Source organism: Macadamia integrifolia, chromosome 13 (genome assembly GCF_013358625.1).
Source record: "Macadamia integrifolia cultivar HAES 741 chromosome 13, SCU_Mint_v3, whole genome shotgun sequence".
Classification (NCBI taxonomy): Eukaryota; Viridiplantae; Streptophyta; class Magnoliopsida; order Proteales; family Proteaceae; genus Macadamia; species Macadamia integrifolia.
In genome coordinates, this window is record NC_056569.1 from 3,368,145 (window position 1) to 3,393,795 (window position 25,651).

General features: G+C 37.6%; 1 protein-coding gene and 1 pseudogene across 1 annotated transcript; both read left to right on the forward strand.

Annotated features, from left to right (window-relative positions):
* Positions 1 to 1,068: 1,068 nt before the first annotated feature.
* On the forward strand, positions 1,069 to 11,085 carry LOC122059819 (disease resistance protein RPV1-like). The gene is made up of 5 exons (XM_042622852.1): positions 1,069 to 1,568; positions 6,819 to 7,920; positions 8,069 to 8,347; positions 8,454 to 9,770; positions 10,474 to 11,085. The coding sequence occupies exons 1-5, from the start codon at positions 1,069 to 1,071 to the stop codon at positions 11,083 to 11,085; spliced, it is 3,810 nt and encodes a 1,269-aa protein (XP_042478786.1).
* A 3,983-nt stretch (positions 11,086 to 15,068) lies between these two features.
* LOC122059820 lies at positions 15,069 to 25,426 on the forward strand (annotated as a pseudogene).
* Positions 25,427 to 25,651: the final 225 nt, after the last annotated feature.

Sequence of the window (25,651 nt, forward strand, 5' to 3'; positions counted from 1 at the left end):
CCTCTTCACTGATTTAATATTTTATTAGTTGTATCAGATCTGGACAATACATGTGTCACCGTCTGAAGGTGATATTATACGAAATTATACAAGATCGAAATTACAGACGATTTCAACCCTGGGTTGACATTGATAGTCCACGAGTAAAAATATATGAATAAAATCTAGACTATCGATTCTGTATATACACATGTTACACATCAAGCCCCTATAGGCACTCTATGAGCAATGTGCTTTGTCGAGAGGAACCGATCCTGATGGTACTTGTTGGTAGGGTACGTGAGGATTACGAAGTGACAAAAGACTCTTTCAAAGATTCATGTGGATGTCGGGTGAATAAAAGTCCTCTAAAATCTAGTCTTGGACTCTTGGTGGGAGTGAAGCTCTGGTCTCTGGAGTCCTCGAAAAAAAACAAAAAATCTTCGTCTAAAGACTCTAGACTTTGGTTAGGTTTTCATAAAACCACAGTGAGGGAATTGAGCGAATTTCAGATACGCGCAGGATATGGGGGGATATTTTGGAAAGATTCTCAAAACTTTATAAGGATTTGTGAATCTTAAGATGATGTGGTGATGTACATGATTTAAGGAAAATTTCTTTCTTTTTTTATTTTTTATTTTTCAGCAACCACTTGCTCACTATTCTGTTTTTTTATTTTTTATTGTTATTTTTTTTTCCAAACCATGTAATAACTTAAAAGTGAAAAAACCAGATTTTCCAAACTATAGTTTACTTCCTCTGTGGCAAATTGATTAATCAAAGAATGTATTATATTGAGTTCCCTGTTTGTTAGTATAAATATCAAGCCTGTCTGTCGTTAAGACAAATTTGTTTATAAGCAGATGCTTTTGCTTCCTATGGTGTTCGGCAGTCTTTTGTCTTTTGGAGTATTTCGCCTCCCTGTTTTGTACTCTGATCTTTGTAGGACCTAGTTCAGTGGCTCCGTAGATTCTGGCCTCCCCTTTTTGTGAATCTGTCTTCTTTAGATCAGACAGAGAACTACATCACAGAGGGTGAACTACTTTCCTATCAGGGCCCATTCCAAAGTGTGTGGCTTTGCAAATTGCAATGGATTCGGAGTGGACAAGAGAAGGAGAAGGCTCGTCTTCTTCCACTCGTTGGAATCATGATGTGTTCTTAAGTTTCAGAGGTGAAGACACATGCAGGAACTTTACCGATCATCTCTACACTGCTTTGGTTCAAAGAGGGATCAACACCTTTAGAGACGACGATGAGCTCAGGAGAGGAGAAAATATATCCTTAGACCTACCGAAAGCAATCGAAAAATCGAGGATTTCGATCATCGTTTTTTCCAGGAACTATGCTTCTTCCAATTGGTGCCTCGATGAGCTCGTCAAGATACTGGAGTGCAGAAAGAAAATCGGCCAAAGGGTTCTACCTGTTTTCTATGATGTTCGTCCGTCTGATGTTCGGAAACAGAGTGGAATCTTTGGGGAAGCATTTGCGAAGCTAAAAGAACGTTTCAAGGTTGAGATTAAGGTGGTGGACAGGTGGAGAAGAGCTCTTACAGAAGCAGGGAATTTATCAGGGTGGGATCTACAAAATGGGTAATCCTCACTAAATTCCCCTCTCTTTCCCTTCAAGCGATTTTTCCTACTTAGTTTTTTGATTTTGTTTATGGATTTATGGGTGAATAAAGAGAGAGGGGGAGAGAGAGAGAGAGTTAACATCGAGGGGTACTTGGGAAGGGACTTTTGCCTCAGGAAGCATATGATTTTAGTCCTCTTATCTCCATAAAGCCACTCACACGGAGTGTTTAGTGCTCTTCATTGCTTTTAGTGAAAGTTGAATAGTTCTAATTCAACCCTGGTATGATTCGGTCCATGCAGTTGTAGGATTAATAGAGCCCATTGAACTAGTTAGGTCGAAGGCTTGGATACACATCGTTAGAGAGAGAGAGAGAGAGAGAGAGAGAGAGAGAGAGAGAGTTTTCTTAACAAGGAGAATGAACACTCCCTAGTGGCGGTGGTGCACCCCCTACACTAAAATCAAAGGGTGGCGAAATGACCCCCCACCCTTATGAAATAAAAAAATAATCCATCTCATATTGATGTATATATGCACCTCCTCATAGGCACTGTGTTGGCACGGAGGCTCCGCAACCAAAAAATGTAATTATACGGCAAAACCCTACTAAAAAAAAAAATTTAATTATTTGGTATGAAATTAGATTTGGCAAACCAAGAATCCATTGACATATTAAAACCTTAGGAAAACTAGGGGTGTCAACGGGCTGGGTTGGGCTGGGTTTTAAGAAACCCAATCCAACCCTATGGTCTCTTATCCTAGCCCAAGCCTAGCCTTAGGTTGGGCTAGGATATCTCAACCTAGGCCCAACCCTGTCGGGTTTAGCCCAACCCAACCCAACCGATCCGACCCTAATGGACCCTGATTGGGCCGGGTTGGGTTGGGTTGGGTTGGATTGGATTGGCTCTGATTGACCCTGGGAGGGCCGGGCTGACCCTAATTAACCCTGCATTTCATTTGTCTCTATGTGCACTAAGAAAAATTGAAACATGATCAACACCAATCATTTAAAAGAAAATCTGATATAAATCAAGAAAACATACCCATAATATATCAATAACATGTAAATACTAATATCAAGGATATGTCTTTCTTCACCTTCATCCTTCCTTAACAACAAAAGCTTGTAGCTCCAAAGCTTTAACAACCAGTCTAGCCTATGTGCCACAAGAATGATACATAAACAAAGAAACATTTTATTTTTCCCTACTAGTTGAAAGTTTATCTATAGCTTATGATTCTTTTTACTGATGAAAGCCCGACCTATCAATTGTAACCATACCTGAAAGAGAAACAAGCTCTCTGGCTAGCTAATGGTTTAATATTGAACAATATAGAACAATGGAGAGAGAGAGAGAGAGAGAGAGAGAGAGAGAGAGAGAGAGAGAGAGAGAGAGAGTACCTATGTTGAACTTAGCTATTTGAAGTTTGAACTTTGAAACATTGTAGAGGCCAAACACAGTGTTACAAGGATCTTGATGCAAAAGACAAAGGCAAAGGGGTGGGGGAGTTTTACTTGATCATGATGTGATACAATGTCATATGAGAAGACTACTTTTACAGTCCTTTTACTGTAATTCCATCAGTCACTTTGAGTATAAAATAAAAAAGTCATTTTATTATTATTATTATTATTATTATTATTAAATACTTGCTTTATATGTCCATAGTCCCACAGCGTAGGGTAAGGTAGGGTTGGGTTGGGCCAAGACTTCAACCCAGGCCTGGCCTAACCTGACCTTGGGCCTCAAATTCTCAACTCGAACCCACCCTATGGGCTGAAATCTCAGCCTAGGCCCTGTTCGGGCTCAGGGCAAGTTAGGGCGGGTTCGAGCTGATCAGGCTTTTTTGACATTATAATGAACACTCTTGAAGAAAAAAGGTAAAGTTGACTACTCTACCAACCTATCATTTGCTCAATTTTGATTATCATCCTATGAACACGTAACAAATGCCATTTGATGTACTTAACCATTCCAAGGATGGAAGAGAAAAGGGCGAAAAGGAGGAGAAAAGAAAGAAGTTTTCTTGTCATCATGTCATTTCCAAAAAAAAACAAAAGGGTCGATTTCCCCATTTTGGACCTAGTTTCCCTAGAGGAGCTCTCCTTGATGCTTATCTAGTGATTAAAATAAAAGTGGTTGAATGTATACTTGTTCATTAAGGAGTTGGAAAATTTTATCTAATTTTTTGAGAGGAGTCCCAACTCTACCTGACACCATCATGGAGTAAGGGTGTTTATTGGTTCTGTTTTGGTTTAAACAGTGCGGTTTAGTTCAGTTCACATTTATTTGGCTGAAACCAAAATCGCATAATTTACTAAATGGTTGCACTTTTTGAAACCGCAACCATTTAATAAATGGTTTTGGTTCCACGGTTTTTAAACGGTTTTGATTTCATGGTTTTAAATGTTTTTTATTTCAGTTTATTCCATACTATTTCTAAACGGTTAACAATCAGTTTGTTAGTTTATTCGCATGTTTACTAAAATTTGCTTTTGGTGATAAACGATTCAATCTTGAGAATGTGAAATGCAAACCATTATGTTTTGTTAAAACAACCTGATGAGGGTAAATTTCTCTGAGAGCAGCACTGCCAAGGAGCGTTTGAACTAATGTTGCATTGCCACTTCGGCTCCTCATCAGGCCGAGCTACCACCTCGGCCCCCATCAGGCTGTACTACCACCTCAGCATCTCATCAGGCTGAGCTACCACCTCGGCCCCTCATCAGGCCGAGCTACCACCTTGGCCTCTCCTCTAGTCGACCTTCCACCTCTGCCTGGCATCATCAGATAGGGCTCCCAGAAACATGCTCTCATCCACTCCTACATTTAAGGAATGTAATCCCTGATCACAAGGACAAGACTCTATCCACTGCACGTCATCAGAGGCATCCATTCCTCTCACAACCCACATCTCCAAAATAAGAGAGGAATATTCTTGAAAGATGCCCTAGAATCTAGAATATTCCTGAAACCAGGGAGCCATTCTCCTTAAGGACTCCACGCCCAGTAGGACTCTCCATGGACTTGTCCCTTTCTCCACTCCATCAGTAGCCTATAAATACCAAGGTAAGCCTCTATTGTGAGGATCGATCACTTCTTTTGACTGAAAACTCTCTTGAGTATATGCTGTGGAAAGATCTGACTTAGGCATTGGAGAATCTCTCGTTGGGTCAGCCCAACTCTCCCCTGCCTTTTCTTCTGTGCAGATCTGTTGGAGTATCTAGAGCTATAAGGAAGATCGGTCTGTCGATTTTTACCACATCACAACCAAACAACTAAGTAAAGGAAAATATTACATTGAGAAAGTGAAATGCAAACAAAACTATTAAATACTAATGAACATCGCTATTAGTGGTGGATGATGCTAAAGTAGGAGTAGAAGGCTTTGAAAACACATCTTCCAAAGCTTCAAATAATTCCTCTTCATCCATCTCAACTATATAATGGAAGAAAACAATTACTTAGAATATGAAAATAATGTCCAAAAGAATTTCATATGAGGTTAAAAGAAAAAAATATTACCTCCAAAAGTCGAATTATACATCCAATCACGCAAGCATACCATTGCTCCAAAATCCCAATGGCTTTTTTTTTTTTTTTTTTTTATCATTTTGGAAATGATAGACCGATTCTACCCTTGCCTTATATAACTGTTAAACGGGTTAATCGGATCGGTTTTGATGGTTTAAATGGTTTGATTTTCATGTTTTCAATTCGGTTTGAAACCAACGGGTTAAACGGCTCCATTCGGTTTCGACCCTTTTATCTAATCGGCCTAAAACTTGAAACAGAACTGAACCATTTACTACACGATTTTGCAATTTTGGTGTAAATGGCTCGGTTCGATTTCGGTTTCAAATTCACATCGATAAGCACCACCTTTGCTTAACATCATTTAGATAGATATAGTTGCTAGCTCAATGGGGAGCCCTGGTTAGGTAGGCTTAGGTGGTGTCTTCAGGAACTTATGGTGGATTGGTCTTGGTGGTTTTTCAGGCCCTTTTGCCCGCACAGTTTCTAACGTGGTTAAGACGAAGGCAATTATGATGGGAAAAAGATCCTCTTCAATTAATTGGGTGCTCAATTAGTGATCAAAGGATTGGAAGGACTTGGGGATACGTGCCCATGTCCCAACCCTTTAAATCCTTTAATATGAGTAAGATCACTCCTCTTTACTGGTGCATCCTCAGGCCTCTATTAAACATGGCCGTATCACCTCAAATGAGTTTCTCCAAGTTTATCATGAATCGGGGCAACTCCCAAATTAACTCCAATTAATATAGTAACTCTTTACTATATATTTAGTTTTGCCCCCACATTCTCATCTCTGCCATACATAGCTTATCTATATGACACTTCTTAATAGCTCGGCACATCACAGTTGGTTGAAATAGAAGTTTCCTTTAAGCTTTAAAGGAATATATCAGGTACACAACACTTTGAATGCACCTCTCCACTTTTAGATCAAAAGTTTACATTATTATTATTATTATCAAAGAGGATTAAATCTCAAGTGTCATCCAGGTATTCATTTTGTCTTTTCATGTGCCTTACATTATTATTACCATAGAATATCAATAGCTTTCATTCGATATGAGTTATCCTGTTAAACAAAGGACCTTGATTATTTGAAATTTGGGTTAATTCCTTTTTCTTAACATCTTGTATGTTTTACTGTTTTGTTAGTAACACTGACCAAAATTAGACAATAAAATTTACTGACTTTGTCCTCTTGAGAGAGAGAGAGAGAGAGAGAGAGAGAGAGAGAGAGAGAGAGGTTCCATTGTAGATACTTGAAAGGGAAGGCAGGAGAGAGGGAGAGAAAAAGGTTCCATTGTAGACGATTGAAGAGAGAGAGATAGAGAGAGGTTCTACTGTAGAAGATTGAATCTTAACTGCTATCCAGGTATTATTTTTGTCTTTTGATGTACCTTACCTTATTATTACCATCAAAGATCAAAAGCTTGCATTTGATAGGACTTGTCAAACTTGATAACCATCGATATATATATATATATATATAAAGAACCCTATTACTAGCCTTCTCTTTATATGAGTTATACTTTTTAACAAATGACCGTAATTATTTGAAAATTTTATTGATTCCTTTTGCTTAACATCTTGTATATTTGATTGTTTTGTTGGTAGCAACGACCAAAATTAGACACAAAGAATTTACTTAATATTTCATTGAGCCTTGATCACTTTTCAATTTGTTAAGATTTTGATAAGCTTATATTTTCTTGGTTGATTTACAATTGGCAGATATGAATCAAAGTTTATCCAAAGAATTGTTCACACGGTTTTGAGTAACTTGAATCACACGCACTTGCATGTTGCCATGTACCAAGTTGGATTAGAATCCCGTTTGGAGCAAATGAAATCATTGTTAAGTGTCAGATCAAATTATATTCGCATCATAGGGATCTGTGGTATGGGTGGTATTGGTAAGACCACCATTGCCAAGGCTGTCTTTAACCTATTCTTAAGCCAATTTGAAGGTTGCAGCTTTCTTTCAAATGTTAGAGAATTGTCAAGACAACCCAATGGTTTGGTTAATCTACAAGAACAACTTCTTTCTGATATCCTAACGGAAAGAAACATGAAAATAACCAGTGTAGATAGAGGTATCAACATGATAAGTGAAAGACTCAACTCCAAAAGGGTTCTTTTTGTTCTTGATGATGTAGATCAATTGATCCAATTAAATGCATTGGCTGGAAAGCGCAGTTGGTTTGGTTTGGGAAGTAGAATCATCATAACAACCAGGGATTTGCATTTGTTAAATCATGCCAACGTTGATGAAATATATAAGATCACAGAGTTGAATAGAGATGAATCTCTTAAGCTGTTCAGTTGGCATGCCTTTGGAAATGACCATCCAAAAAAAGATTATTTGGAGCTCTCAAAGAGTATAGTTGGTTATGTCAATGGACTTCCTTTAGCTCTTGAGGTTTTAGGTTCTTTTCTATTTAACAAAAGCATTCTTGAATATAAGAGTGCATTAGAGAAATTGAAAAGAATTCCTAATGATGAAATTCAAAGAAAACTTAGAATAAGTTTTGATGCACTAAATGATGATCTGGAGAAGGATATGTTCCTTGATATTGCATGTTACTTTATTGGGATGGACAAAGAAAATGTCATCAGAATACTAGACAGTTGCGATTTCTTCCCAGAAATTGGCATTAGTGTTCTCATCCAGAAGTCTCTCATAACAATCAATGAAAAGAATCAGGTGATGATGCATGATTTACTTCGATATATGGGAAGGGAAATTGTACGGGAAGAATCCCCAAAAGAGCCTGGAAAGCGCAGCAGATTGTGGTTTCGTGATGATGTCTACAATGTATTGACAAAATATACGGTAAGAGTATATGAAAATAGGGGGAAAGTACCATTTCTTTTCAACAATTTATAGTCAATATTAGTGTAGAAAGGTTGTGGATGTGTTGCAGAGGTGAGGGTTGGGTGTGTGTGTATACAACATTCTTATTAATGTTCTTTGTTATCAGGGAACGGAGAATGTTGAAGGCCTTACTCTAAACATGCATGGAATTATAGCAGCAGATCATATCCGTACTGAAGCCTTTGCAAAGATGCAGAGGCTAAGACTTCTCCAATTCAATCACGTACACCTTGCTGGAAACTACAAACATTTTTCAAAGGAGTTGAGATGGCTATGTTGGTGTGGTTTCCATTTGAACTCTATACCTACTAACTTTCATCTTGAGAACCTTGGTATACTTGACATGCAACATAGCAACATCAAATATCTTTGGAAGGGAATCAAGGTATGGTATAATCTGTCATTTATTTTCTTTCCTCGAATCAGATTCATATTTCTAAAAAATAATTACTTACTCCTTTTAGTTGTTCCCTTTCCTGTCCGTTCCGCAGTTGCTCAAGAAGTTGAAAGTTCTGAATCTCAGTCATTCCCATGGCCTAATCCAAACCCCTGACTTTTCTGGACTCCCCATGGTTGAGAAATTGATATTTGAAGATTGTAGAAGTTTGGTTGGGGTTCACCATTCCATTGGACAACTTCAGAGACTTATCTATTTTAGTTTAAAAGACTGTGGAAACCTAAGGAATCTACCAAGCAGCATATGTGAGTTGAAATCTATTGAAAATCTTATTCTTTGTGGCTGCTCAAAACTGGAAAAGTTGCCAGAAGAACTTGGAAATATGAGATTTTTAATTGAGCTTCTTGTAGACAAAACTGCTATACAAGAACTCCCCCTTTCGATTGGACACTTGAAGAATCTCAAATGCTTATCTTTAAGTGGATGTAAGAGATCAACTTCTAAAGATTGGAATCCGTTCTTTTGGTTTTGGAGTTCACTAAGAAAAGTTCCTGATTCCATCACTCTACTACCAACTTCTGTCTTGGGTTTATCCTCTTTAATAATACTAAATGTGAGGAATTGCAATTTGTTGGAAGGTGCAATTCCTAGTGAGATTGGGAGCATAAGCTCACTACAACATTTGGATATGAGTGATAACAAATTTCATAGCCTACCAACTAGTATCAGTCACCTTTCTCAACTTAAGTCCCTTCAGTTACAAAATTGCACAAGGCTTCAATTCCTTCCAGAACTGCCATCAAGTTTGGAGAAGTTGGATGCAAGTCGATGTAAATCAATGGAAAGATTAGCAAATCTTGGAAACTTATCTTCCTTGCAAGAGTTGGATTTAAGCAAAACCTTTTTGTATAGCCTTCCTGGAAACATTGGCCACCTTACTCGGCTTCAAATTCTTAGGTTGCAAAAGTGCATAAGGCTCAAATGGCTTCCAGAACTTCCATCAAGTTTAGAGAAATTTCACGCAGGTAGTTGCACATCATTGGAACGATTATCAAATTTTGAAAGGTTAACCTCATTGATCTCGTTGGATATAAGCTACAGCAATATTTGTACCCTTCCAGCTTGCCTTGGTCGGTTTTCTCAGCTCCAGTCCCTTACAATAAATAATTGCTCAAGGCTTCAAGTGCTCCCAGAGCTTCCATCAAGTTTAATGTATTTATCTTTAGAGGGTTGCACAGGGATTGAAATATTATCAAATGTGTCGAACTGCCATAACTTGCCCCATTTATTGCTCTATGACTGTCACAAGCTAGCTGAAATTCGTGGCCTTGAGAACTTGAAGTCCATACAAGACATTCGTATGAACGGGTGCAACAATCTGCCAAATAACTTTAAGAAGAGTCTCATCCAGGTTCGTTCTCTCTCTCTCTCTCTCTCTCTTTTTTTTTGGGTATTTACTTCGACCCTCCACATTTGGCATTGCCATTTCTAGAAGAAAAAAAAAAAATCCAAAATCTCGAACACTCTAGTTTCTCCCAATTTAAATTTACGGCTATGAAACTCACTAAGACGCATATGCCTTGCTACTAGAGACCACATCAGGTTCATGTACAAGAATAATCTCGTACGTGATCAGGGTTTGGAATCTATTAAATGAAGAGAGAGAAAGTGGATTCAAATCCACCGACTAGGATCTTGTACGTATGTGAACCTGATCCAGATTCTTTCTACTAAGGCTGCTTTTGATGTTCCAAAAAATAATTCCATAGCCACCTAGCATTTTGAACCACCACGGTTGGCCTTACAACCACTCCTCTAGAAACTTGGGTAACTTCCTTACCTTTCGAGATCGCCTGATCTATTTGAAGCAGTTCTTGAACACTCCTTGTCTTCCTTGACAATTCTTGAGAGACTGACCGAATGACCTATCCTTCATAGAATCTCACTCCTGGTCTTTATGCAACCTCTTGCCTTGCTCACCTGTACCTTCCCATGGATCTTTCCCTTCCACTATTGAATATGCTTCTCCCCCCCCCCCCCTCTCTCTCTCTCTCTCTCTCTCTCTCTCTCTCTCTCTCTCTCTCTTTATATATGTCATGATTTGTGTGGAACAGGCATTGTGTGGTCGTGGTATGTTTAACATGATTCTTCCTGGAAGCGAGGTTCCGGATTGCTTCTGCCATCAGAATATGGGGTCTTCAATCTTTTTTGAGGTTCCTCCACTTTTAGATAGGAAGATTCAAGGGTTAACCGTATGTGCTGTTTGGACAGCCAAGAAAGAACCAAAGGAGTTTGTCACAGAAACTTCTCCAACTGTTATGATTCATAATAGAACAAAGAGTCATGCAAGTGAAATCCGCCCAATTTTGTATCCCAATCAGGCAAATTATCAAGATGAGTTGTGGGTGACCCATATACCACGTTTTTACTTTGATTATCAGTTGGAACATGGTGATCAAATTGAAGTTTCAGTAAAAATTGGGAAACGATTCCGGGTGAACAACTGTGGAGTCAATCTAGTGTACGAGCAAGATGAGAAAGCAGATATTGGATGTAGTAGCTCCCATTTGTATGCTGCTGAAGTTATCCCCGAGGATAATTCAGGTGTTAGAACTGGGTTTAAGAGAGTTCTAAATGAAGAAGTGCGTCTCCAAGGTGGCCACTCTAATGAAGAAGAACAAGAACCTAAGAGGTTGAGGATCAAGCTTAGTCCAGACTACAACTGAGGAATCTATGGAGTTACTTCAAACCTTCTCCTTTAACTTTTATGGAAACCAAGTTGATTCATCAAGGTAAGCTCAAAATAGATGCCAAGTAATGATCAGTGGACAGTTATGGAAGAAGAGGTGAGGTGGGATATAATGGGTAAAGCTCGTTTCAGGTCTATGGAAGATTTCCTTTAGAGGTAAGCTTCTCCTTATGATGGCAATAGGTGGGGGAGTTTCCTCCCTTTCTGGTTTGTGTTTTTCTGGGTATGCCTAGACATTGATTTCTGTGTTTTTTTAATATATTTCATGAGCATTTAGTAGAAACCACATCAATGGCATCAATAGGGTAAGCTTTATAACGCTTTATTTATTTATTTATAAAAAGGTATTAATTACGTTCACTAGTGATTTTATTAGACAATTGTTGTTGTTGTTGTTTTTAGAATCCGTCTTTAGATCTACCAAACAAACAAAAAAAAAGAATCCGTCTTTAGAGGGGACAAGATCTCTATCATATCAGCAATCAAGTGTCTAACTAATGTTTGCTTTAAAGAACAGAACTATCGAAATAGGGGAAAGCATATCCATTTTGGTCTGCTCAAAAGAAGATTGTAACGATTGTCTTTCTCTTTTTCTCGTACAAATTGCCTTAAAAAAAAAAAAGAAGGAAAAAGAAATTGAGAACTAATTATTGTACTCTCCTCATTCTTCGATCAAACATGGACATAATGGTGCCCTCGTCATCCCTCAAAGGAATAGATACTTACTCTACAAACCTAATGTCGATAGGATAATACTGTAACCCAGCATTTGATGCGTCAAAACAAAAAAAAACTCAAAGAAATCGGTTAGTCTGATCATATTGGATTTTCACCTATGTAATTGTTTCTATTATAGGATCAATTGAATAGTGGATACTAATCTTGAGGTATGACACACACAAGGCATTTCTAGGTAATTTATTGAATGTCACTTAAATCTAAAACAAAATCCTTTTTTTTTTGGGGGGGGGGGGTGTTTGGGGAAGAGAGGATTTGGTTTGCAAGATCACGTAGGTAGGACTAGAGGTGCAAATGGTTACACATTTATGGAAAGATTATCAAATGTGTTGAACGATAAAAAATACAACAATCTATTGTGTAAGGCTTATTATAAAACTCGATTAGAAAGTTTTGGGGGTAAAATTTGAAAATTTTCCTCATTCCGTCGCTGACATGGCACCTACGTATGAAAAGGGGACGTGGGCTAGTGACGAAGTGTAGAAGTCCCATTGTAAACGGTTGCTTGATACCCGTACGTGGGAAGGAGCAGGAACGTGTTTGAGGAGAAAGGTGGCCATGGGACAGTTGACGTAAACTCAATGAAAGCTAGCTTAGTGGAAGTAGTAGGTCAGTGCTATATGTAGAAGGCAGTTAGATGGGCGTAGTAATTAAGGGAGAAGAAGTCAACAGTGCAATTCTTTATTCATTTGTTCTTCTTAGTGTTAGATGCCATTTAGATTTCTTATCCAATTTTAGACGTAATCTTTTTTAACAGTTTCCACACTTGTGGAGCTCGTATGTTGTAATCAAGACTAGCTTTGAGGAACATACCCTTTCTATGCAATTCTTTGGCTTGTCTTCTGATTTTCGTTTTGTTTCAAAATCTGATCGGAGAAAGAGAAGATCCTTAATCCCCAAGCCAACGTCAGATTTACTATTGAGAAGATTCTAACACGTCTGAACACCAATCAACACGGTCAGAGGATCATGAGAGGAAGAAGAGTCCGTTGCCAACAGAAAGATAGGAAGCTCTTGATCAATCATTTTATTTTTAGTTTATAGTTTTCTATGACTCAAAGAATGGACTCAGAGGCATAGTTATCAATTCGGCAGAATAATTCGCGAATTATTCGGCCGAACCGAATTTTATCAAAAATTCAGACCGAATCCGAATTAAAAATAAAATTCTTTAAAATTCGCGACTTTTTCCAAAATGAATATAAATCGCGAATAATTCGGACCGAATCCGAATTAAACCAAATTATTCGGTCCATTTAAACATTATTTAAAAAAAAAAACCAAAAATAAAAAATAAAAAAAACAATTTTTTTTTTAAAAAAAAACCCCAATAAGATTTTTTGACCGCTTTTTTGACCGAATCCTTAAATTAATCGTCCGAATTATTCCGAATAATTCTCCGTCCGAATAATTCCCGAATCCGAATTTGCTAACTATGCTCAGAGGTCGACTGCGACCCAAGAGTTCTTCATGAATAGTGAATCCATAAATTCGTAATCGGAGTAAAGAAGGATAGGAAATTTTTCTTGTGACCCCAGCGCTTGTCCGCCTCCACCCTTGGTTGCTTCATCCATATCCATTTTTGGCTGAATTTATACGTTAAATGTCATTGTAGTTTGTAGTGATTGAGATTTACCACTAATCAGGAACTATATTTGAGATTCTAATAAACTTTAAACCACTTTTTTACAAGTTTCAACTTCCGACTCATCAAATTAGTAGACATTTTATTTTCATCTTTTTTACTCTCTTTTTATTTCTTACTTATTTTTAGTTTTTCCCCCTTACTATGAAGATTTTTTTTCTATTTTATCTTGTATGGATCCATTTAGTTGATCTCATTAAATTGTGATACGACTAAGTTTTTATTGTTTGATGTTAAGCTAGACAGAGAACATGCTTCTCTTCGTTTTTTTTTTGTGAGTATTTCTCTTTGTTTTACTTGCCCAAGTCTTTCATTAAAAAACTTGGGATAAATTACACCTGGGGTGCCCTCAGTTTGCAGAGAGGATGTTTGGGATGCCCTAGATTTAATTTAAAAATTGACGTTTGCAGTGCTTTATGGGTCAATAGTACTTGAAAATTTCCTCTCAACTCCACTCTCACCCATGACCCCACCTTCACCTCCAATTCCATTTCCAACCTTGTCCCCAACCACCACAACCACCTCACTCCCTACAACCGCATCCCGCCCCGCCTTAATTGAAACCCCGAACTCAAGCTCCCTTAAATTTGATGATGATTAATTTCACCATCACATCCTTGCCTACATTGTAAGTTGCACCAAGTGGTGGGAAAATGGGACATGAAGGTGGGTTTGATGAAGGTTGTTGTATGCGATGGTGGGTTAGTGGTACAGTTGCAGGCAATGGGAACAGAGTTGTAGCGGCAATTGTAGATGGGTTGTAAGTGAATGACGATCACGGTGGGTGGTGGTGATGGGTAGGTGTTTGGGTAGCCAATTAGAGGCTTTCAAGGATAAAATTGAAAATAAATCTAGTTTTGAACAAAATTTTTTAATAAAGAATCCTAGACGCCAGTTTTCAAACTTAGAGAGCCTGAAACATCCTTTTTGGAAACTTAGGACATCTCAGAATGTAAGTGTGGGGTACCCAAATAGTGGCTTACAAGGATAAAATTGAAAACAAATCTAGTTTAGAACAAAATTTGTTAATAAAGAATCCATAACGTCAGTTTTCAAACTTAGAGAGCCTGAAACATCCTTTTTACAATTTTAGAACATTTCAAAATGTAATTAACTAATAGCGGGAAAAAGAATGTTACTTCCTAGTGTACTCTATGCCCACTCACATTAGAAAACTCTTTTTTACCCATACATTAGACAGATTTTGTATTAAATAATTTATAGAAATTATACAAGAGATAACTAAAAAAAAAATTATGACTTCTTAATTCACCACGATAACATGCTACATACATTAAGTTTAGATAAAAAATACTTTTGAAGTTTTATTCTTCCAACACGCATGTTGCAACACAATATATGATGAAAACAGAAGGCCCGTGTGCAATGGTCTCGATTTGGTGATTCTAACACTAAATATTTTCATATCACTACTCTCACAAGACGATGCAAAAATCTCATTCAATCCATTAACCATCATGGTTTAGGGCTCACACAGTATAGAGATATCGCTCACGCTTTCTCTTTTTATAAGAGATATCGCTCACGCTTTCTCTACTAACTTTCGAGATATTTATATGTCTTCAAGTGGTACTCCTGACGAAGATTACTTTATACTTATCAGAGGCAGGGTTTCACAAGAGGATAATGAATCTTTATTTCATTCAATCACTAAACTAGTCATGTACATACTTCCATTAAAAGCTATTGCACCGGATGGCTACTCCGGTGCCTGCTATTACAAGGTATGGGATTCTGTAGGACCAAATTGACACTGTTCAACATTTCTTTACTCATGGAACATTTGCTAAATCCTTAAACATAACTTTTCATTTCTCTTATCCCCAAGGTTCCTAATCCTTCTTCAGTGACTAAATTGTGCAACTTTTCCTACAAAATTATAGCTAAAATCATTGTTAACCAGTTGAAACTCATTCTTCATAGAGTCATTTCCTTTAAGTTGAGTGGTTTCATCAAAGGAAGACACATTCAAGATAATGTCTTCATTGCCGATGCTTCTACATCATATAGCAAAAAAATGAAAATGCAAATATGGATTTTTGTCTGTCAAACTTGATTTCAGCAAAGCTTATGATCGTCTTGAATGGTCTTTTCTTAAATCTACTCTTTTGAATTTTGGTTTCAATCCTTGTTGGGTCAACTTGATTATGTTTTGTGTTCAGTCCACCTAACTAGCTATTTTGCTCAATGGTTCCCCCTCTACCTTTCTTTTCCCCCTACTCATGGTCTTCGATAGGGAGACCCCTCTCACCTCTTATCTTTTTATCCTTTGTGTTGAGGTCCTCTCTTCTCATCTTTCTATTGCTCATCATAATCATTCCCATGATGGAATTTAACTTTCTAGGAATAGTGAACATCTTGCCTTTACGGAAGACCTTTTCCTCTTTGGCCAAGCTACTACACATGAATCCTCTATTTTCACTTCAATAATTTCCAAATTTTGCTCTTTGTCAGGATAATGCCTTCATATCAGAAATCTCGAGCACATATCAGCCCGAATATTTCCTTGGCTACTAAGCGAATCTTATTTAATAGATTCCACATCCTTCCTTCCTTTGCTCAAGATATTTATCGAGGAATCCCTTTCCTACACGGTAGAATATCTAAAGCACATTGCTATGATTCACCGAGTATGGAAAACTCAAGGGTTGGAAAGCTAAGCTCCTGAGTTCAGCTGGCAAATTAGTGCTTATCCAATCTACACTCTCTATCCTCAATATTTTATGTCTTGCTTCCTCCTTCCTTCAATTGTTCATCACAAACTTGACGCCTTTATTTGCAATTTCTTTTGGTCTAGCGACGATAGATCTAGCATTCTGTCAATTGAGAATCCATTTGCACATCTAAGAAATCTGGGGGTTTAAACCTTAAGCTTTCTTACAACATGAATATTGCCCTTCTCTCTAAGAAAGCTTGGGAGCTGTTGAATCCTTCTCAATCTATATGGGGTTCACTCACGAAATCCAAATATTTTTCACATGTTGATTTTCTTGATTCCTCCTACCCTCCTTCTGCCTTTTGGGGCTGGATCAGATCTATATACAAAGTTAAATCTCTTCTCCTCAATGGCCTCTTTTCTCAGGTTGGAGATGGACATAATATCAATCCTTGGTTAGACATCCGGATTCCTGGTTTCAAACCTTCATCCGCTCCTTTTCCTTTCTCTCCTGAAGTCCCTTCTTCTGCGGTTGAACTCATTAATCATTCATCTCGCACTTGGAATTCTAGCATTATCTTTCATTGTTGGCCGAATGATATGGCTTTAGCTTTCTTGTCTATCCCTCCTTCCGTCCAATCCTCATCTAATTCTAATCGTTGGGATTGTGCCACAAATGGTTCCTTTACTGTTGTATCTGTCTATCTTCTATCTCCCCCACCCCTCTTTATCTTCTAACATCAATCCCATTTAGCAACATCTCTGGCATCTCCCTATAGCCCCTAAAATTTGTGTCTTCCTTTGGAAACTCCTTCTAGATCATCTTCCACATAGAAGACTCCTTTGCTCGTCAGATCTTAACCTTCCTTCATCTTGTCCCTTTTACAATCATCCTACCTTCACCACAGATCATATTTTCATAAATTGTTTATTCCCTCCTCCATTCGGTGCTCAAACTTCAACTTTCCTTTCTCTCCTATTGGCATGACTATTAGTGAGTGGATTGGGAATATTTTCTCTTTGCAATCCAAAGCATAGCAAGCAGAGAATGTTTGCCTTTATGGTTCAACTCGTTTGGCATACATGGCTCAGTTACAATGATTTGATTCACAATCAAGCCTCAAATTTTGATGTGGTCATTAGAAAATGTCACCTTTTAGCTTTTGATAATATTACTGCCACGTCAAGGAGCAGTTATTCTAATGTCTTGCATCATATTGCTTGGGATGTACCTCAATATCCTTTTATCAAGATCAGCACATATGGGTCTTCTATTGGTGTTCTTGGTTTATCAAGTTGTGGTGGAATTTTTAGATATTATAGTGGCAATTTCATTTGGTGGTTCGCAGAATTTTGGGAGTTACTTATGCTTATATTTTTGAAGCACTTGCTATTAGAACAACACTTCAAATTGCACTCTCCGGGAATTTTTCTCATATTATGATCGAGAGTGAATGTTTATTGGTGATCAACATTCTCAATGGCCTTAACAAATCCATACCTTGGAGGATTTCACATATCATATCAGATTGTCTTAATCTCAGCCATAGAATTAGAGTTGTACTGTTTCAGCATGTTTTAATTTTTCTCAAATTATGATCGAGAGTGAATGTTTATTGGTGATCAACATTCTCAATGGCCTTAACAAATCCATACCTTGGAGGATTTCACATATCATATCAGATTGTCTTAATCTCAGCCATAGATTTAGAGTTGTACTGTTTCAGCATGTTTTTCCTCAAGCTAATCTGTACCTAACATTTTTACATTCTTTGGTTCTTCGCACATATATTTTGTTGTTTGGAATCACTCTCCCCCTCTTTTCACTTCTTTAGCTTTGTCTTATGGCATATGAAACCTTTCCCTCCCTCACGGATGATCCTGCTCATCTGTAGCGCACTGTTCTGGTACACGATCTGTAGTGTGGACTGGATGATCAATATGTGGCAAATTTGAAATGAGCGGTGATGATATCTGAGGGAGGAGGGAGATGCCTGTACATGCGTTGCAGTGAGTAGATTTAAGGAAATAAACTACTGGGGACAAAGGAGAATCGCAGCGAGGAACCCATGTGAACCTTTTTATGGTATTGTTTGCAATGTCACTATTTTTATATGGATTCTGCACTCCATGAATCACAAAGGTTCTTAAAACCCAAATCAAATAGGTCTCTCATTAAACAATTATTTTTTTTTTTTTTGGTTAAAAATTCATTGGATTAAGAATAAAGAAAGAATGTACAGAACAGTATAAAAAAACACCACCAACATACAAAAATAGACTAAGAAAAAAAAGCAGACCAACCCCACCTATGGCATTGCCATTAGCAGGAGAAGGTCCCCTTAAAACTTAGTCTAATGCAAATCCAAAAAGTTCAGCAATCGAAATCTTGGATGTTGGGCAGCATCCAAGTCCAATTCCATTGAAACCAACCGAGGCCAAGCTTCCACTGGATACGACACTTCAAATCTAGCTGATGATTTAGCCAAAAAATTGGCAATCACATTTGCCTCCCTGTAAAAATGCGTCACCTTCCAATTTATTGAGTTCATGAAAGGTAAAAGACCCCTCCATCGTTGTTGAGCAAACCATGGAACTAAACCTTTAAAAAGAAGGATCACCACAGCAGTAGAGTTGCATTCAATCCAAAGGCTCTGAAAACCATGTATCTTTGCCTGTTCAAGACCAGCAATCACTGTCAAGAATTCCGCTTCAAAATTTGTTCTGATACTGACATATTCTTTGTAGGTCAAGAGGCTCTCCCCTTTCTCGTTTCTAAAAGTCCCGCCTGCTCCGGCCTTCACTGGATTGGCCAAGGAGCATCCATCAATGTTTAGCTTGATCCATCCTAAAAATGGGAGACACCAACGAACTTCAATAATCTCTCTATGTGTGCTTGTTACCCAAAGAATTCCTATTTAAAACAATCATTTCATAATACTCAACGACCTTTAATCATTGCTCATTCTTTAATCATACCAAGCCTAACAAGTAATAGTTTGAATTCAAATTTAACCATTCACCAAATCAAATGGGTCTCACTAAATAATCACTCCCTAATGGATGCCTCTAAAACCCTATTAGATAATATCTTGAATTCAAATTTAACAATCATTTCACCAAATCAAAAATTGAACTTAAGAAACGATAGGACTCATTGGAAATTCTCAAAAAAATTCCAAATATCACCGTTGAAGGACCAAAATGGCTGTTGTCGACCATTGGCCCCTGATAGCTTGGCAAAATATAGGCGACAGCACCCAATGTCTGCAAACTCCAAAGTTCAAGAGTTTAAGAACGAACAAAGAAGGTGATTTAGGGTTGCCCGAGTTAGACATAGAGCATCAGGCTTGAACGGAAGAAAGAGAGGGACTAGAAGAATACCCACCTGAGAGATCTCTGGCATAAATGAATTTTGAAGTCACAGAGAGAAGAATCGTAGAGCAAGGGAAATACGTTTAGTTTCCTCTCTTTAATTCTCCTCCTTTGTCCCAGATGATTTATTTCCTTAAATCCACTCACTGGAGTGCATGTATAGACATATCCCTCCTCCCTTAAATATCATCACTCATTTCAAATTTATCATGTGTCAACCATCCAATCTACGCTATAAATTATGTAACACAAGAGTGCGTTAAAGACGAGCCGAATCCCCTCGCGGAGTGGGTCATCAATAAATTTCTCTTATTATTAAAAATTATCTCGGCCTGCTAGTCCTAAGACCACAGTAAACGCGGTGTCCACTGAGAGTCAATTTTTTAATCACCGGTGCCTATCAGGACAGTTAGCGTCCCACTCGAACTCAACCTCTAAAGTCATACTCACACTCAACAACATCTCCTACATTGTAGGCATTTTCAGTGAGCACAAACTCTAGAGACTACTTGCAATCCAAGACTACCTCATTAGACAGCAGAGTTGGAATAGAACTCTCACATGTGATAATAGATTTTCTGTCCATTACTCACATATGGTAACAGAGTCCTACCCTATTACTATTAGAGTTTGAGTCTCCCACATGTGATCATAGAGTTTGTCTATAACTCAATAACTGTAATCTCTATATAAGAGCACTATTATACACTCATTCAAGTGAATGCCAATATACAATTTCAACATGGTATCATGAGCCGCATAAAGCTCCACTGAACACCCTCTTCCTCCCCACGTTTTCCCCTCTCCAATAGCCTACACCCTCTCTTCTTTATAGTGTAGTTTGTTTCCTTTTTGCAAATTGCAGTGGATTCGGAGTGTACAAGACAAGGTTCGTCTTTCTTCTACTTCTTGTTGGAAACATGAAGTGTTCTTAAGTTTCAAAGGTGAAGATACACGCAAAAGCTTCACCGATCATCTCTACACTGCTTTAGTTCAAAGAGGAATCAACACCTTCAGAGACGACGAGCTCAGGAGAGGAGAAGATATCGCCTCAGAGCTGTTGAAAGCAATAGAGAAATCAAGGATTTCCATCATCGTTTTTGCAAGAATTATGCTTCTTCCAGGTGGTGCCTCAATGAGCTTGTCAAGATAATCAAATGTAGAGAGAAGATCAGCCAAACAGTTCTACCTGTTTTCTATGATGTTAATCCGTCTGATGTTCGGAAACAGAGTGGGATCTTCGGGGAAGTATTTGCAAAGCTAGAAAAGCATTTTAAAGTCGAGATGGAGAAAGTGGACAAGTGGAGGAGAGCTCTTAAAGAAACAGCGAACCTATCAGGGTGGGATCTACGAAATGGGTAATCCTCGCCACAATCACTTTCTCTCTCTTCAAGTGATTTTCCCTCTCTAGTTTAATGATTTTGTTTCCGAATTTTCTTTAAAAAATCAGGTTTTTCTTTTAAACATTTTTACCTCTAAATTGATAAGGCCATAAGGGTTTAGTAACATGGGAGCGTACAGCGAGTTTTTACCCTTTCAATCGTGATTTTAAAAAACCTTTTCCTTGTAAGAGATTAAAAACTAGATTGAAAAGGGTTTGTGTTCTTCGTAAGGTAGCAAGATCTGAGTCAGTGATACTTTTTACCGAAGACAAACCACTCATTGATACAAGGATCCATATTTAGACAATGATTGGAACAATCCAGCGGTTCAGATCTTGCAGGCAAATACAAGGATTCAGTTCTGAGGGATATAAATAAACGATTGTATACAGAATATGACAAGAGAGAGATGTTCAATTTGTCTTTTCATGTGTCTTTACCTTATTTATCAGCATCAATGATCAGATGTGCCTTCCATTATTATTACCATCAAAGATCAAAAGCTTGCATTCGATAAGACTTGTCAAACCTTTTTTTTTTTTTCTTTTGTGAATTAAAAATATATTTCTAAAGCAAAAGAAAAACAATTTACAAAAAAATGATATAATGGCAATTCAAAGGCTAGGAGCCTTAACATTAGTCATTAAAAACAAAAATCACCAAAAGTAGATATATCCAAAAACAGGGGAGGGACAAAACAAACACCAAACTACCAAAGAAGAGGGTACATGAAAACAAGGGAAGGGATGAAACAACATGAAAAAGATGATACATGAAAACTAAGGAGAGGGAGCAACGAGAGGGAGATCCCAAGAAGAGGTCAGATATATGTTTCTTCTTGAGTCAGGTCACACTACACAATTGTGAAGAATTTTATTTTTAATCTAAAAAGTGATAGTATCCAAGACTTGCTCAATAAGAGATGAAGTGGTAGGCCATCTTCTTTTGATTCTTTCCCATCATATATGATGGATTGCTGCACTGAAAGCCAACTTACTAAGAATATCACAAAAGGATTTGCCGCTGAAAGTCTTCCAGACTTACCTCCATTCTCTGTCAAAAGGAAGGATAGCTCTAGGAAAAGGCCAACACTTTCTAAGGATACCTTTCCAAATTGATTTGGAGAAGGGACAAGAGAAGAATAGATGGTCAACACTTTCAATGAAATTTCAACAACGGCAACAATTATGGATCATGAGCCTTAAGATCCTGAGAAACACCCCCAAAGAAAGAGTGAGATTTGAGGGGGTTAATATAGAAAATTGCGGTGTAAGTTTGGCCTTGACTGCCCTGGCCCACATTGAGCCCAATATTGGGTTAATATTTTTGACCCTGAGGGCAAGTTAGAGTTGGGTTGGGCTTGGGTTAAGGCCTAGAACCCGGCCTTGATTTTAACCATGATTTATGTAATATAATTTAGGGCTATCACCATATCCTTTTATTTTGAATAATAGAATTTCAATCATTGATTCTTATGGTTAGGTGTCCTTAATATCAATTATTATATTGCACTTCATAGTTTTAATTATGTATTTATCATTTGATCTTTTTTTTTTTTTTTTTAATGCATAGGACACATGGCAAAAACAGGTTCCATCAATATTAGCCCAACCTTAGCAAGAATCAAGACCAATTAGGGCCAATCTAGCCCAACCCGGCCCAATTAGGGTCAGCTTAGCTTGGCATGAGTCCAAGTTGGTTGGGCCTAGGCATGAACTAGGTACGGTTGGGTTGGCTTGAGCCTAGGTTGAATTTTGGAGACCTAGGGTTGGGCTTGGGTTTTAAGAAATCCAGCCCAACCTGGCGCAGTTTCACCCATAATAGAGACCAGTCATAGTAGAGAAGGAGGTTAATGAATTAAGAATTGCAGTCACAGATTGTTGATTGGTTTTGGTAAGGATCATGAGGTCATCTACAAATGATAAGTGACTGATCATTAAGACCTTACATTTAGGAATTGGATGGATGAAATTCCCCTCGGTTTTGGTCATCAAGATTTTGGAGAGGCCCTCCATGGAAAAAAAAGAAAATGAGAGGACAAATAGGACAACCTTGGAGAATCCCTAACTTTGAGGTGAAAAAACCTTGAGGGGAAGCATTGACAAGAACAGAGAAATAGGGAGAAGAGATGCAACAGTGAATCCAATTAATGAAATTATGAGGGAAATCCATCTTAGAGAGAATATAGCCAATATAATCCCACCTAATAGAATCAAAAGCCGTATGAATGTCCAATTTGGATGTCAATCTTGATAACCATCAGTACTAAAAAAAAAAACCCATTACTGGCTTTCTCTTTAGTCACTCTAAATGACTTATCCTTTCTAACAAATGACCTTGATTATTTGAAATTTGGATTCATTCCTTCTGCTTAACATCTTGTATATGTTATTGTATTGTTAGTAGCGACAACCAAAATTAGACACAGTAGAATTTACTTAATATTTCATTTTGCTTTGATTTTAATTCATTACAAAATTGATAATCTTTTATTTTCTTGGTTGGTTTACAATCGGCAGATATAAGTCAAAGTTTATCCAGAGTATTGTTGACAAGGTTTTGAATAACGTAAATCAAACACATTTTCATGTTGCCCAGTATCATGTTGGATTAGAATCCCGCTTGGAGAAAATGAAATCGTTGTTAAATGTTGGATCAGATGATATTCGCATCGTAGGGATCTGTAGCATGGGGGACATCGGTAAGACCACCATTGCCAAGGCTGTCTTTAACCTATTCTTACGCATATTTGAAGGTTGCAGCTTCCTTGCAAATGTTAGAGAACTATCAGAACAACCCAATGGTTTAATTCATTTACAAGAACAACTTGATATCCTAACGGAAAGAAATATGAAAATAACCAGTGTAGATAGAGGTGTCAATATGATCAATGAAAAAGTCTTCTCCAAAAGGATTCTTCTTGTTCTTGATGATGTGGATCAATTGATGCAATTAAATGCATTGGTTGGAAAGCGTAGTTGGTTTAGTTTAGGTAGTAGAATCATCATTACAACTAGGGATGTGCAATTATTAAAGAATATCAAGGTTGATAAAATATATGATATCACAGAGTTGAATGGAGAAGAATCTCTTAAACTCTTTAGTTGGCATGCTTTTGGAAATGACTATCCGAAAGAATATTTTTTAAAGCTCTCGGAGAGAATAGTTAATTATGTCAATGGTCTTCCTTTAGCTCTTGAGGTTTTGGGTTCCTTTCTATTTGATAAAAGCATTCTTGAATATAAGAGTGCAATAGAGAAATTGAAAAGAATTCCTTACGATCAAATTCAAAGGAAACTTAGAATAAGTTTTGATGCACTAAATGATGATTTGGAGAAGGATATGTTCCTTGATATTGCATGCTTTTTTATTGGGATGGAGAAAGACCATGTCATTGGAATACTAGGTAGTTGAGATTTCTTCCCAGAAATTGACATTATTGTTCTCATCCATAGGTCTCTCAAAACGATCAATGAAAAGAATCAGGTGATGATGCATGATTTACTTCGAGATATGGGAAGGGAAATTGTTCATGAAGAATCTCCAAAGAAGCCTGGAGAATGCAGTAGATTGTGGTTTCATGATGACGTCTACAATATATTAACAAAACATACATTAAGAGTACATGAAATTAGGAAGGCAACCTTTTCTTTTCAGCAGGAGTGAGGGTTGGGTGTGTGTATGTTCACAACATTCCTATGAATGTTTTTTTTTTTTTTTTGTTATCAGGGAACAATGAAAGTTGAAGGCCTTTCTCTAAACATGCCTGAAATTAAAGCAACAAATCATATCAGCATTGAAGCCTTTGCAAAGATGCAGAGCCTAAGACTTCTCCAAATCAATCATGAGCACCTTACTGGAAACTACAAATATTTTTCAAAGGAGTTGAGATGGCTATGTTGGTATGGTTTCCCTTCGAACTCCATACCTACTAACTTTCATCTTGAGAACATTGTTATACTTGACTTGCAACATAGCAACATCAAATATCTTTGGAAGGGAGTCAAAGTATGGTATAATTTGTCACTTTTCTTTTTCTTTGGATCACATTTATATTTCATGAAAATTATGACTTACTCCGTTTAATTGTTCTCTTTCCTTTCGGCAGTTGCTCAAGAAATTAAAAGTTCTGTATCTCAGTCATTCCCATGGCTTGACCCAAACCCCTGACTTTTCTGGACTCCCTATGGTTGAGAAATTGGTATTTGAAGATTGTAGAAGTTTGGTTGGCGTTCACCATTCCGTTGGACAACTTGAGAGACTTGTTCTTTTAAGTTTAGAAGACTATGGAAACCTAAGGAATCTACCAAACAGCCAATGTGAGTTGAAATCTCTTGAAAATCTTATTCTTTGTGGATGCTCAAAACTTGAAAAGCTGCCAAGAACTTGGAAATTTGAGATGTTTAAGGGAGCTTCTTGTAGACGATACTGCAATACAAGAATTCCCCCTTTCAATTGGACGCTTGAAGAATCTCAGATGCTTATCTTTAAATGGATGTAAGAGATCAACCTTAAAGATTGGAATCCATTCGTTTGGTTTTGGAATTCAAGAAGAAAAATTCCTGATTCCACCACTCTATTACCAACTTCTCTCATGGGTTTATCCTCTTTAACAATACTAAAAATGAGAAATTGCAATTTGTTGGATGATGCAATTCCTAGTGAGATTGGGAGCATGTGCTCATTGCAACATTTGGATATTGGCGATAACAAGTTTCTTAGCCTA